At 39.1% G+C, this 14,965-nt stretch overlaps 1 protein-coding gene across 4 annotated transcripts in view; it reads left to right on the top strand.

Moving 5' to 3' along the window:
• The window catches only part of sept4b (septin 4b), a 49,207-nt gene extending 35,975 nt beyond the window's left edge, over positions 1–13,232 (top strand). For 3 of the 4 annotated variants that reach the window (XM_034225485.1, XM_034225487.1, XM_034225486.1), the window contains 11 exons: positions 5,294–5,390; positions 5,500–5,586; positions 5,702–5,825; positions 5,982–6,116; positions 6,896–7,013; positions 7,129–7,230; positions 8,105–8,201; positions 8,397–8,559; positions 8,853–8,897; positions 9,951–10,047; positions 11,539–13,232. In XM_034225485.1, the coding sequence (XP_034081376.1) occupies positions 5,294–5,390; positions 5,500–5,586; positions 5,702–5,825; positions 5,982–6,116; positions 6,896–7,013; positions 7,129–7,230; positions 8,105–8,201; positions 8,397–8,559; positions 8,853–8,897; positions 9,951–10,047; positions 11,539–11,607 (1,134 nt within the window). In that variant the 3' untranslated portion in view covers positions 11,608–13,232. Of the gene's footprint in view, positions 1–3,423; positions 3,670–4,609; positions 4,943–5,293; positions 5,391–5,499; positions 5,587–5,701; positions 5,826–5,981; positions 6,117–6,895; positions 7,014–7,128; positions 7,231–8,104; positions 8,202–8,396; positions 8,560–8,852; positions 8,898–9,950; positions 10,048–11,538 lie in introns of those variants that run through there. The other variant, XM_034225488.1, reaches the window with a different exon arrangement.
• The last annotated feature ends 1,733 nt before the right edge of the window (positions 13,233–14,965 follow it).

Below are 14,965 nucleotides of genomic sequence, written 5' to 3'. Positions count from 1 at the left end.
TCCACTGGGAGACTGTGTGGCCCCCTAATGAAAATGTGTGAGCACATTATATTTATTCTAGTTAAAGAAGACTGTTTGCACATCCTCTAATTAATATTGCAGAAAAAGGATGTGGAATTCTCAAGTTCTTGGAGAATTGGTTATAACTTTCCAAACTTTTTATCGACTCAAATTGTAGTTTTATTTGTATAGGAATAATGACTGTGACTTTTTCTCTATTGGTATAGCTTGCTAGATCTGGATTGATGTTTGTACTGCCAGTCAATCATATGCTTCATGAGTATATTGATTTATCTGTGACACACACGACAGCCTGACTTTGGTTTTAGATTGGCTGTGATGGTAGTGGCCGTACTTTTCAGTTTGACAATACACACATGAAAACATATGTCTGACTTCCTCCTGGATTGTGGTGAATATGTGGAAGACTAAAGTTCAGTTAGTGACGCAAAAGAGTAATTCAGTTGGAATGAGCTCAAGCAAAGGATCGAGTGATACTGCTTCTGTGACAGGAGATACTCAAATGGCTTAATTAGGTTCTGAACAAGTGGAAAGGTTTGCGTGTGGAAAAAGTGCACACTGAACATTTGTTGAAGTGTAATGATTCTCCTATATCCTTTGTAGAACCAAGTAGCTTCATGGATAACTCTCCAAAACCCTTTCTTGTTTGAGCAGCTTTCTCTGTTCTTCTAGTAGTGCATCTGCTTTCTCTCCAGTTCCATCTCATCTTCTTCCTTTCTTTTCCTCCGGTTGAGTGTCATGATATCAAATATGGAGCGCAAATGGAAAAGGTGTGTTTTTTGGCTTCCTGGGTAGGCATGTATACAAATAGAACGGTGCTATTCACAATGAAACCCTTTCCCCTCTCATTTGCATTACACCCTTTCAGCTGGGTTTTTTTCCAAAGACTTAAATATCAAGACTAATTACCTCATGGACTAAAAACTAGCTGGTTCAGTGGGAGAGGAAAGGGTTGCACCATGTTTCACTTTAGAGAGCTTAGTGGAAAGTTAATATACTCCCTGCACACACACACACACACACACACACACACACACACACACACACACACACACACACACACACACACACACACACACACACACACACAGTAATTACTTTTAATAGTAACATTTCCACACAGCATACTGAAATATGACCAACGATACATATTCTGACGAGTTTAGTACTTATGTTAAATCCAGATGTTTCCAAACATTTTAAAAACCAAGAGAGGTCTTTAATTGTAATCATGCTTTCGTTTTCAAAATGTATACAGATAAATAAAATATATATAGTATGGATGTTAGAGGTTAATTTGAGACACACACTCACACACACGCACACACACACACACATGATGAGACTCCCAGGCATTGTGTCTTCATGCTGCTGTGTTTCTTGCACTCGTTGATAGTCAGATGACTTGCTACGTGCTGCTTACATTTGCATATGAATGAGGACGTCTCCTTAATGCTTAATGTGGTTTGTGAAGACAGGTATATAAATAGTTTCTAATGAATGAATTAATCATCTTAATTAGTGAGCTCATTAGCATGGCAGCTTATGATTAATATATCATTTGTTATTATAGGGGGAGGTTAAGCAGCAAGTGGCTCTTCTTGCATTGTATTGGATGAACAGGTTGCTCTCACTCTCATGGCTGCAACATGGGAGGAAACATATGTTGTGATTTATTGTTTTGTTCTATAAATGATCAGAAGTAGTGAATTGAGTTCTGCTTTTCCTCCCCTTTCAATTTGCTGCTATTATACAAGAAACTGCTTGGTAAAAGGGAACAAAAGGGAAAGGAAATGATAAGTTCTCCACATACTCTCTCTTCCTGCAAAGTCAAAAATTCCCTTGGGGCAATATTGCATTCTTTAACAATGTTTTTTCATTGACATTGCTCTGCCAGTACATTTATATAAAGTTCTTATGTTGTGCTCCCCTACTCACTGTACATGTCATGACCTTTAGTCCCCAGTGTATAAGTATGCTGGAGTATACAGTAGTATAGGCCATGGAGAGTCATAGGTCTGATAGTCTGCTGGTTGTGTCTTGTCTGATAAAGAGCTCTACTGCTAGAACTTGTACGTAGATCAACAGTAGAGCATGTACTCGGTGTGTATCCTGTGCACGGTGATGCGTGGCTGGTCAATGCTGCTGATCAGCCCTGCGGCGCTGAGTGGCTCGATGGGGGTGAAGGGCGCTGTGTCCTCTGGGATGGAGGCGTATAAATACTGGAGCTCTGGTCTCCCACTGCCTGTTGGAGTGGGCATGAAGAGCAGTGTTACACAGAGGCAGGACGAAGAGGCAGGACGAACAGGCTTAGCGGGGCTTTAAGAGGCTGAGAGGAGGTACTACAGGTGAGGCTCTGCAGGAGAGGAGGTGTGCAGATAGAGAGGGTGGCTGGTTTTAGTGTCTACTGATCTAAAGGGTAGAAGGCATGTCGAGTTTCAATGTTGTTTTTGTGCAGTTGGGATCGTGGCAAGAGATTACAAATGATATATCAAAGATTTGTTTATATCAACCTGTTTGCTTTTTGACCCAAAAATCAAGCACTTGAATGATAAGCTTCTTAGCCATTTTGATCCCAAGTTGTCAAAGCTTTGCAATTGACCATCTCTTCAATGTGGGTCACAGGATCCTCCATGTTGGTCATTGATCTCTGTTGATTGTAGCACAGTAAAGCAGGTCACTCATTTCCTAAACTGTAAAACTATCAATTCTCCTCTGCCCTAAAGCTCTAAATCCCAGAATAATTAAAACTGCAGGCCACGGATAGAGGACATAAACCATGAGAGCCTGACGGATTAGATGAGAAGCGTGTTTTATATTATATATAACTCTGGTTCAGAATTGATTGAGGAATATAAATATAACTTCAAATAATGTGGACATTTTTCAACATGCAAACAAATAAAAACAAATAGTAATTGTAGATTTTGGAGTAACTGAATGAAATCGTTGGGCCGATTTTGTGATTTGATGTGTTTAACTTTGATGTTTATGAAATCATGAAATGTCTCACTGCATGATGTTACTGCAGCTGGCACAGATACTCTTTTTTGCTGACACTTACTTTGGCTGGACTGGTGCATCTCCGCTCGTCTGTCGTTAACACTGAATGGAGCGATATCAGATGAACTTATAACATAAGGGGTCGCTGTTATGGCAAGAAGTCAAAGCAGCATTGTGTTGGCAGACTGTGGAACCAGCAGCCCTCAAGGTGCCTCTCTAGGTCCCTCTCTAGGCACTCTCTCTGTTCTGCAATCATACCATTTCTTCTGGTAAATGGTATGATCTTTCATATGTCGTTACTTTGACTTCATTTAATCTTTTTTTTCCTATTTTTTCCATTTTCTGTCTTTTCTTCATTTGTCTTTTCTGAACACATTTACTCCTTGTGTATACCTCTCCCGGCTCTTGAACCTCATGCACCTGATTTCCATCTGGCGGCGGCCTTTCTCCTCCGGCCTCTCCCTCCCTCTTCTTGACCCTGATAAACCTTCTCACCCGTGTGCTCCCTTCTGGTTGGAGATTGCAAAGTTCACTTTAGCTCCAGTTGCGATGGAGGACAGTGACCATGAGGCGCACTCATCAGACGAGCATAACTCCTGCCCTGCCTCCCCTAAACACAGCATACCAGACCATGACCCTGAACAGGTACCGGTGACACCTCCAAACCCCTAAACTACCAATGAGGTTCCCCTTCTTATGGCAGTGTTTGAGGGCCAACTTAACTTTACCTGCTTACTTAGCCACGATAAAAAGCAATACATCTTATACCAAATGTTCTTCACGTGTCCTTGCAGCAGCCCACTCGACTTACCCCTCAGCTGATGCTTAGTGCATAAACACAACAACAGTGCAGAGTCACAGTATAGGCCTTCAGCTGACTTTAAATGGCATCATTGCGTTCTACAGGGCCCCTGCATTATTTATCTCTGTGCTCGACTAGCTTTAGTTTTTAGTAACATGAGTCTAGAATATGCAGCCTACACCTCAGCTGTGTATCCTCTTACTGGAAAAACTACACTTTGTTATTTTTTATTTAAGCTTAGTGTGTATTACATCTAGAAATCCAGGGATGAAGAAAAACTTAGCAACCCTAATGCCTGAAATTGCCCTATTAATTTAATAACAACCATAAAAAGGCCTTTTCTTGCCTCACATTAGCTCTGCAGAAGTTATGATGTGTCAGGAGATTTATAATCCTTGATGTAGGAAAAACTCTCTCTCCTCTTTCAGGAATGTGGAGTTAAATGTACGCCCCAAGTATAACAGCTCATTCAATATTAGTGATAAAATAACACTTATCCACTGAGATAAATGTCTGGGATTATATTTCACCCCTTACATATTGTACTCATAAATGATTATAGAAAGTGATTACCAGCTGCATTGCAATTATATGTTTTTTATTATTTACCCTCACAATAAAACTATAGCAACCGTTTCTAAGAGTTTAACACATTTTCCACCGTCTTGATCTCCTCTCTTCCACATCGACACTTGACCTTTCCTCCACCTCCACCCTCTACTTTTTTCCACATATTCCTCTTCACCTCCTAAACCTCCCCCTTCAACCGTGGCGTCCCTCTAGCATTCGGACCATTCAGACGACTCCGAGGTGGAGAGTTTTATGCAAGACCCTCACCACCAAGGAGAGCACGACCACCACGACCACCATGACCACAAGCACCACCTCCATCACGACCACGAGCCTCACGATGCAGGCAGGGAGGCTGAGGGCGAAGACCGCCCCCACACCCCGTCATATTTGCGTCCCCCTGTGGCGGGCAGGGCTCAGTCGGATTGTGGTTTAGAGCCCTGTTTCCCAAAGAGCAAAAGTGTGGAGTTTGACTTGCCGTGTCCCGTCAGCCCCCCCAGACCCAAGAGTCCCTGGGCTCGATACGACCCGTACGACAGTAATAAGGTAACACAAGGACATAAACCCACTGAGATGTTTGTGTTCAGTTCTGCTGTCAAGGCGATGTTTGTTTGTGTCGATCACTTCAGACTGATGACGACAGTTTGACTGATCCTGTGCCTTAAACTCAAAGTTGCTTTATGTATCAAAAAGGTTTAATTGTGCTTTTTTCCTTCTGGTGGAACAGGATGTGATTAGGGCTCTGTGATTTTGTGTTTGTTGTTTGTTCCGGTCTCACACCTTTTGTAGGAAATATACCTTAAAACCTATTTTTGGAGAGGTTCAAATGGCGCTGAATAATTATAGTTTTATGGTAGTTCTGGCCTTCCTGATGTGGTGTTCAATTTGCTTTTTTAGGACCAGGACAAGGAATACGTGGGCTTTGCGACGCTGCCAAACCAGGTGCACCGTAAGTCAGTAAAGAAGGGATTCGACTTCACGCTCATGGTGGCAGGTAAATCCTCGTTTGCAGATTATCAGATATTTGAGCCTAAACCCAACTTTTACTTTGAAGTAAAACCTTAAACCTCGCTATTTTCGTCTTTGTTTGTCTTTGTTTGAAGGGGAGTCTGGCCTGGGAAAGTCCACCCTGGTCAACAGTCTCTTTCTCACAGATCTTTACAAAGATAGGAAGCTGCTCAATGCTGAAGGTAATGCAACCACAGCCTTTGATATACTCACTTTCTGACATGATTTTGAAGAATTAGCGCTTCAACGTGTCAAAGTTAATGTTAAAAAATGTGTCCTTTTTTCTCCTTTTCCTAGAGCGAATAACACAAACAGTAGAAATCACCAAACACACAGTGGATATAGAAGAGAAAGGTGTCAAACTGAAGCTCACCATCGTCGACACCCCCGGGTTTGGGGATGCTGTAAACAACACTGAATGGTACTTAAAAATGAATCATCTGATATCTAAGAAAATGACCAATGTGATAAGATTCACAGAGCACCGCAGGGTAGCCCTTTTGTTCTGCATGTGCAGTAGCTCAGCTGTTGCAGTATTGCCTCGGAGACTGAACGTCCCTGTGTGTTTTATCTCTAGCTGGAAGTCTGTGGCGGACTACATCGACCAGCAGTTTGAGCAGTACTTCAGGGACGAGAGTGGCCTCAACCGGAAGAACATCCAGGACAACCGCGTACACTGCTGCCTCTACTTTATCTCACCCTTCGGTCATGGGTATGAGAAATCCGCAGTTCTCTCATTAGGATTAGTCCAACTTCTCTGTCCTATATTACTCCGAACAATGGGGAACATTAACCCCTCTCGACTGCAGTAATGTCTGTGCTGGCCTTTGCAGACCAGTGACACAGCACTTTTTCCCCTGCACACACACAGAACACACCACCTGAGTAATTGATCATACTGGACCAGTATTTAACTTCAGTGCTTTCAGCCCCATTATTGTAAAAGCAGTGCTCCTGTCAGAGTTAAAGCACTTCTCAGCTGCCTTCACAGGGATTTAGTGCGTCCACTGCAGTGCTTTAGCTCTAATCAATCCTTCGTGCTGACTTGGTGCTTTTTGCTGCCGTTGTGCACATGCACTGTTCCACATAACTGTGCTCATTAAAGAACAAATATTCTGCGAACCTAAGTAATGCTGCAGTGCATGTTCAGAGTCACTGTGATGGAGTAACTGCTCCATCTGTTGATGAGCTTCAGTCATTACTGATCAGATACCAGGAGGTCACATAGAGAGCAAACCTCCAGAGAGTGACCGACCAGAGACATCGCGTGATGTCTAACGGTACATTTTATGATTCTAGTGTGCAACTAAAGTCGGGATAAACATTACATTATTTAATGATGTATAGAGGGCAGATTCAGACACACCACACACTTCTGCTGGGTCATCAGTGATGATTGAGAGGGATTATTTCTGTAAAAATCTATGCATTTCTTTTGAGTAAATCCTCATTGTGGCTTTAATGCTATTGAATGTTTCTTGTCTCTTTTAGCCTCAGGCCTTTGGATGTGGAGTTTATGAAAGCTCTACATGAGAAAGTTAACATCGTCCCCATCCTGGCAAAAGCAGACACACTCACCCCTAATGAGGTCAAGAAAAAGAAAATCAAGGCAAGGCTGATCTTTCAGATCTGATCTGGAAACACTGTTGATCTATTTGATCCCATGAATGAAACGTCTTTCCCATTTTCACTGTGTCCTTTCTCCATCGACTGCTCCCCCGTAGATCCGAGAGGAGATCGAGCAGTACGGCATCAAGATCTACCAGTTCCCCGACTGTGACTCTGACGAGGACGAGGACTTCAAGCAGCAGGACCATCAGCTGAAGGTGAGAGCCGAGCTGCCAGATGTTTCCCCTCTCTGTCCCAGTCCATCTTGTTTTACAACGTTTGGGATTCACAGGCTGTTTAAGTCAGCAGTGCACACTGAATGCTTACATGGATCAGTCGGTAAACAAGATGGAAATCACTGATAGCAAGTATTCCATCATACATTCTTATTCTTATTTGACAGCATTTTTAGAAGTTTTTGTTTTCATGATGAAAACTGAGAGAATACTAGTTTGCTTTGTCTAGTTTTAAAAAATGCGTAGCTGCTGGGTCAATCGTGCCTGAATCAAATAATTATTGTTGTGATTAGTTGAGAGCAAAACAATACCATTTATTTCGGTTTTTTCTAGATCTTTGAACCTGCGGGTATCATTTGGGAACGTTAGGTTTTTTCTATCAAGTACTGCAGCCTCAACGATTACCCAGTTATTATAATGTAATGATGTTAAAATAAAATACAAACCAGACCATATCAAACAAGGCAGTCAGTCCACTGCTGAACACACACTCTCCAGGACTCAAGTTGTTTGCTCTCCTCGCGTCATTAGCGAGGCAGTATTTCTCTCTTTCTTCTGATGTGTTAACTGCAGCAGACAAATGACAAAAGGGAACAAAAGATAAAATAATGAATGGGAAATGATGGTTGATTTGACATAAAAACGTAATGTAGTTTCATTTGAGAGTCCGCCGAAGTAAGCAATTCATGTAAGATGGCTTAAAGGAGGCTAATGTGTAAAAGTAAAAACACAACAATAAAAAACATCTGCACTGCACCACTCACTGGTCCAGCCTTAACTCATCTACACCCTCCCCAAACAGATCTTTTGTAAATGTCGTTTTGATTTCACGATCCTTCTCTGTTCTCCCAACCAGGAAAGCATCCCCTTCGCAGTGATCGGCAGCAACACAGTGGTGGAGGCCAAAGGGAAGAGGGTGCGAGGCCGACTCTATCCCTGGGGCATCGTAGAGGGTAAACCTGTTCACAATGTAATCGATTTGTAGTAACAGAAGTTAAACAGCCTGTAAAAACGCTGTATGGCTGTATGTATGTTTCATTGATGTACAAAGAGAAAGAGCTGTGTGTGTTATCATCTCTTGCATGATTCAGTACCAGCAGACTTTTTCAGAATGTTTTTCGAATTGGTCCTCCCTCTTTGTTTTGCAGTGGAGAACTCGGCCCACTGTGACTTTGTGAAGCTGAGGAATATGCTCGTCCGTACGCACATGCAGGATCTGAAGGACGTGACCCGGGAGACTCACTACGAAAACTACAGAGCTCACTGCATCCAGAGCATGACCCGCATGGTGGTCAAGGAGCGCAACCGCAAGTACGCTCACACAGAAGCAAACACACACACCTGTACATACTGCATCAAGTGAAGAAGAAATATGAGACATTTTAATATCAGAATAATAAACTATTCAGGATCAGTATCAGGAGAAATCAGTAAATAATCTGTAAAAGTTGTTTTTTGAATTGATTGTTTTTTGATTGCTCCTGTATTAACATTACCTCTAACCTTTGAACCTTAGATCGATGTAAACTAGGTCACTAATATCCTGATTCCTCTAAATGTCTTTCTCTTATTTTAATACACTATGTTTGTACTTTTTGTTATAGTGGAACAGAAATGAACAGGAGAACTGAGCAGACATTTCAACAGCGGTAATACAGCTCACATTTGATCAGAAGTTAGTCTTGTGTCAAGTTATGTTCATATTAATCCAAGGAAGAAAGAGGCATACAGTAAATACAAATCACCAACAGGGCATCCAGTAATAATCCCCACCTCAGTCATGAAGTCCTCAAAGAGAATTAAAACACATACAAAAAATGGAATCACAGAAAATAAATTGGAGAATGATTATACATTTGCTAAACTGGTTTCCCCCCAACTTTAAGTATTTGTGTTGATACATGTTGATAATGTTTCTATATACAGCCAGTTTGTAATATGTAAATACAGCAATACAGTGGACCTTACACTGAAAAACCTGAAAGGTTGACTTTAATTGAATGTATTATGTCAACAGATTACCCATAATTGAATTAGGTACATTGAAAGCAATACTATAAAGTTGAACCTAATATTGTTTTATTTAAACGTAATATTACTGCTCAAAAATTATGTGGAATCTGTTGATATAACAAATGTAACTAAGGTCAACAGTTCATTTTTCTCAGTGTAGGCTCAATCACCATTTGGTTACTTCCTTCAGGGATAGATAGCAATACTTAGTTTGAAACGATTTCACCAGATACTTCCTTATGTTATGTGTAATATACATATTCATATGTAATAACCATGTCTGTCAACACATTGTTGCTGTCAAGTGTAAATTAGCTCTGTCAACTGCATTTGGTAGAGGGCAACTAATTACTGAGTGCCAAAGGTAGATTTAAATAAAACCATGGGAGGTACTGTTTAGATAAGTTTAGATTATGATCGTGATAAGATCAGCCACAGCTGCTCTTTACCTGGTGTCGGCTTTGATAGTTTGGAATAGGACATTTACTTTTGGGCACCATGACATTGATAGACTCTACACAGAAACACATGACGTTTATCTGCTGCCAAACAGCTTCCATCCTCAGTGTCTTTTACAGATATGCAGTTAAATCCCTTTCACTATGACTAGCCAATGACATATCAGATCCAGATGCAGCTTTGTGATACAATAAATGTAGAATTTCTCAGTAACGTGTTTCTCTCCGCAGTAAACTCACCAGAGAGAGCGGCACGGACTTCCCCATCCCCACGGTGCCCGGAGTGGACGATGAGACAGAAAAGCTCATCCGAGAGAAAGACGAGGAGGTACGGCGCGCTGAGCGCCAGAAGGACTCACAGCACCAACACGAGTCTGAACACAGCCACGAGCACTCAGAGCCTCAGCCCAGCGCTGAGACACACGCAGAGCACAGAGATATCTCTGATGAAGCCCTCTGAGAGTTCTCACAGATAATGTTCATATATACGATTTATTGGAAGCACACTCAGGTCATGTTTTCTGAGGTTGACAATGAGTAGCCTGGAAAACATGGATTAGTGTCAATTCAAACCCCTTCTCCCCTCTCTCCCTTTGAACTGTCTGTGGGTAGGAAAAGAGAATAATAATCCCATTTTCAAAGTCAGCTTTTATCCCTGTTAGTTCAAACTTGTTCATGGAAAGTTCTTCAGACAGTGCAGAAATCTAAAAATCTTAGTGGAACTAGGCACTTACATTTCAACAATCATTTGTTATACCCCAAGAGCTAAATACAATGCGTTTGAAATATGATATACATTGTTTCTTTTGGCATTTGGTTAGTAAACATATTGTTAGAGTAAATATCATTAAAGTAAATATAATTATAGATTTTAGGCTCCACATATTTAAATTTATCATATATTTTCCTTATCTGAAGATGAGCAGACAGACATACAGTTAGTTTTCATTTTGATGAAACACAGTCCCTTCCCTTTCCCCACAACATCCATTTATTTGATCAAATAAAGAGAACATGTTTCCTCAATTGCTTTTATTTTTTTTGTACAACAAACACTAAAATGTGGTTAAAACATTAACAAACAATTGATCAAATAATCGGAAATGTTTTCGATAGTAGTTTCAGTCATTGTCCAAGCACAAAAGCTACACACTTCCCCTTTCCAGCTGGTCAAAAGAGTCCAATTGTTTGTTTCCTTTCCTTGTCTTGGATTTTTTATTTGTTCAGACAACAAGACATTTGTGAAGTCAGTGTGGGCTGTAGGCAACAGTGATGGGTAATTTATTACTGTTTCCTGAGCAACTTATTATCAATTGATTTCAATATCAGTGAATTGGGCAATTAGTTTAAGATTCATCCGTTAATCAAAATAACTGACACTTCGCAATCTCACTTTATGTTGGGAAAATCGAGAAGTGAAATGATTTGTATTGGGCACATAATCAACTACAAAAATAAATCACACCACAAAACTGTTTGTGTTTGTGCCACAGTTTAACTGGATTCCCAAAAACTTCATATCAGTTCTTCCGATTCTTTTAATTCCTTTAAAACCAAACAATTCAGCATGATGAACGAGACAAAATAATGTTTTGCTGCTTCTGTAATATTGAATACTTGAAGTTGTCAGCGGCTCACTGCGGTTGTTCAGGTCACGTGATCTAGAAAGTCTGATCTCCCGGGGGTTATTGATTAGTTGCCTGTGCAGTCACGTGTACATAATGAGCCTGTATAAAAGGCTGGATACCCAGATTTCCCATCGCCATGAATGCAACAGTAGATGACTCTGCACTAACTGTTGTCTCTTCTCTCCTCACAGTTGCGGCAGATGCAGGAGATGCTGGAGAAGATCCAGGATCAGATTCAAACTCAGAAAGACGGCTATTAACACAGGACAGTGTCTCTCTGTAACTGGGATGAAAAGATTTAAGAAACACAGGATACCGTTTGTCCCTTTTGTCCCTTTTCAAGAACATTGACTTCCCTCTCTGTCCACCCACCTCCACCTCGTCAGCAGCAACCTTCTCTCGGATCAGGCACCTGCGAGGAGGCGGTGCGATGTTCTCACGTCTGCAGCTTCCTTTATCCTCTCTGACTTTACCACTGCTGCAAAACACTCCACCCTCTTCTGTTCTGTCAAACATTATAATTTAATGATAAGGATGGTTGAAGAGCAGCGTATGCTGCGATCTGATTTTCCAAACATCTGATTTGTTAGCCACATGATCACAGGGTTGTTTTATTTTCCTTTTTTTTACATGAAGTCTGATATGAGGTTTACATGTGGGGACCTGCTCAGATTTTAAAGCACATATTTCTGGTGCAAGTGTTTATTTCTATTATCTATAGGTCAACATGCATACTATTTAATTTTCTATATAAAACTCATAAAGATTTTTGTTCCTAGTTTTATTTGGACTGCCTGATAGTACGTATGGTTGATTGTTTTATGTTCATTTCCCTTCAGCTGAGGTTCCTGATTATTCGTTTGGTTTATGGATTGTTAAGATTCATTTTGATTTAGTGTAAGTGTCTGCATGTTTATCATTGGTGCCACCTCTGCTGCCTGACATCATGGATGCTCAACAATGGCCAGTCTTAACGCACTGCAACGCTAACTTATTGCCATATCAACGTTCAAATAATCTCACTTTTTACATGATAAATGAGTCCTTTATTGTTTGGAGAATTCCCCCAAAACAGAGTTGTTTCAAAGTGATTTTCTCTCCTGATAAAACCACCAACTGTTCACATGTGAGAGCTGATGATAGGACTTTGAATATTAGGCTTGCATGAGAAGGGCCATGCAGTGTATTTATTTTTGCATGTGTGTGAAGGTTTCTTTGATTGCAGATCAATTTAGTGATCATAAGGTTATTTATGGGCAATGAAAAATATGTAGCTACTTAGTTGTTGGGGAAAAGATATTGAAAAGAGGTGGATTTGTTTTCTTCCGTTTGGTATAATTTTGTCCTTAAGGGAACTCATGAGTTGTGTGCTAACCTTAATGTTTATCGTATAACCAAAGCCACAATGACCAACTTCATTTTCCAACATTTTTGATTTTTGTTTTGTGTTGACATGAAGAATAGGACTTATCAAAGCCAAGAGTAATGAACACATGTATTGGATGAACTTGATTCTCTTGTTATATATACTGTTGTTACCCCTTTTTTGGAAATAAGATAACTCCGCCATGTTGCGTGACCTTGTTATGTAAAAAAAGAATTACATTCCTCGAATTCTGTCCCAGAGTCAGGTATTGCTATTGTTTCTGAATTTGTTTTATATTAAATTTGTCTTTTGTTATCCTACTTTTTGGAGTATATTTATGTAATAAAATTATAAATGAAATGAGGATGGAGAAGACAATATGTACAAATTCTAATATTGTAATAAAATATGAATATAATTTCATGTCTCCATCTGACATTGGGTTTTGCTTTTATGTTGTGAAGATGTAAGCAGAAGTGAATGATGTGGCTTGATTTGAATAAATAATTTAACCTGTAACACATTTTATTAACTATTCCTATACGACATGTTCACTACATTTTCACCACCTATAACAGACAGTCCATTACAAACTGTCAGTTATATGTGCCTTTATTTGTGTTTAACCCTTTATATATAGTCTATGGTTTAACCCTTTATATATAGTCTATGGTTTAACCCTTTATATATAGTCTATGGTTTAACCCTTTATATATACAGTCTATGGTTTAACCCTTATATATAGTCTATGGTTTAACCCTTTATATATACAGTCTATGGTTTAACCCTTTATATACAGTCTATGGTTTAACCCTTATATACAGTCTATGGTTTAACCCTTATATATAGTCTATGGTTTAACCCTTTATATATACAGTCTATGGTTTAACCCTTTATATATACAGTCTATGGTTTAACCCTTTATATATACAGTCTATGGTTTAACCCTTTATATATACAGTCTATGGTTTAACCCTTTATATATACAGTCTATTGTTTTACCCTTTATATATACAGTCTATGGTTTAACCCTTTATATATACAGTCTATGGTTTAACCCTTTATATATACAGTCTATGGTTTAACCCTTTATATATACAGTCTATTGTTTAACCCTTTATATATACAGTCTATGGTTTAACCCTTATATATAAAGTCTATGGTTTAACCCTTTATATATACAGTCTATGGTTTAACCCTTTATATATACAGTCTATGGTTTAACCCTTTATATATAGTCTATGGTTTAACCCTTTATATATACAGTCTATGGTTTAACCCTTTATATATACAGTCTATTGTTTAACCCTTTATATATACAGTCTATTGTTTAACCCTTTATATATACAGTCTATGGTTTAACCCTTTATATATACAGTCTATGGTTTAACCCTTTATATATACAGTCTATGGTTTAACCCTTTATATATACAGTCTATTGGTTTAACCCTTTATATATACAGTCTATGGTTTAACCCTTTATATATACAGTCTATGGTTTAACCCTTTATATATACAGTCTATGGTTTAACCCTTTATATATACAGTCTATGGTTTAACCCTTTATATATACAGTCTATTGTTTAACCCTTTATATATACAGTCTATGGTTTAACCCTTTATATATACAGTCTATGGTTTAACCCTTTATATATACAGTCTATGGTTTAACCCTTTATATATACAGTCTATGGTTTAACCCTTTATATATACAGTCTATGGTTAACCCTTTATATATACAGTCTATTGTTTAACCCTTTATATATACAGTCTATGGTTTAACCCTTTATATATACAGTCTATGCTTTAACCCTTTATATATACAGTCTATGGTTTAACCCTTTATATATACAGTCTATGGTTTAACCCTTTATATATACAGTCTATGGTTTAACCCTGGCAGCTGCAGGTTTTAATTTGACTATTTTCTATAACATACTATGACTGTTTTTATTTTTGTGATGGCAAACTAAAAATACTTTTTATTTATCATTTTAAGGAATACAAAAAAAAACTGAACACAAGAGGGTTTAATAAATATACCAAGCTGGTCCAAGGTATTGGAGCCTTCAGGAATAATGAATAATAGGTTTCTTCTTGAAGTCCACAATATCGTTCTCTTTAAAAAAAGAAAAGGACTTTTTTTATTGGATATAGCAGGAAACATAAATACAGGAAGGGGGATAGAGAGGGGACAACATGCACAATTCAGATTTGAACTCAGGCCCTGCCAACATGATTTTTATCAGGGT

Source organism: Gymnodraco acuticeps, unplaced genomic scaffold, assembly GCF_902827175.1.
Source record: "Gymnodraco acuticeps unplaced genomic scaffold, fGymAcu1.1, whole genome shotgun sequence".
NCBI classification, from domain to species: domain Eukaryota; kingdom Metazoa; phylum Chordata; class Actinopteri; order Perciformes; family Bathydraconidae; genus Gymnodraco; species Gymnodraco acuticeps.
The sequence above is the reverse complement of the archived record's forward strand: the minus strand, read 5'-3'. Positions and strand labels throughout refer to the sequence as shown.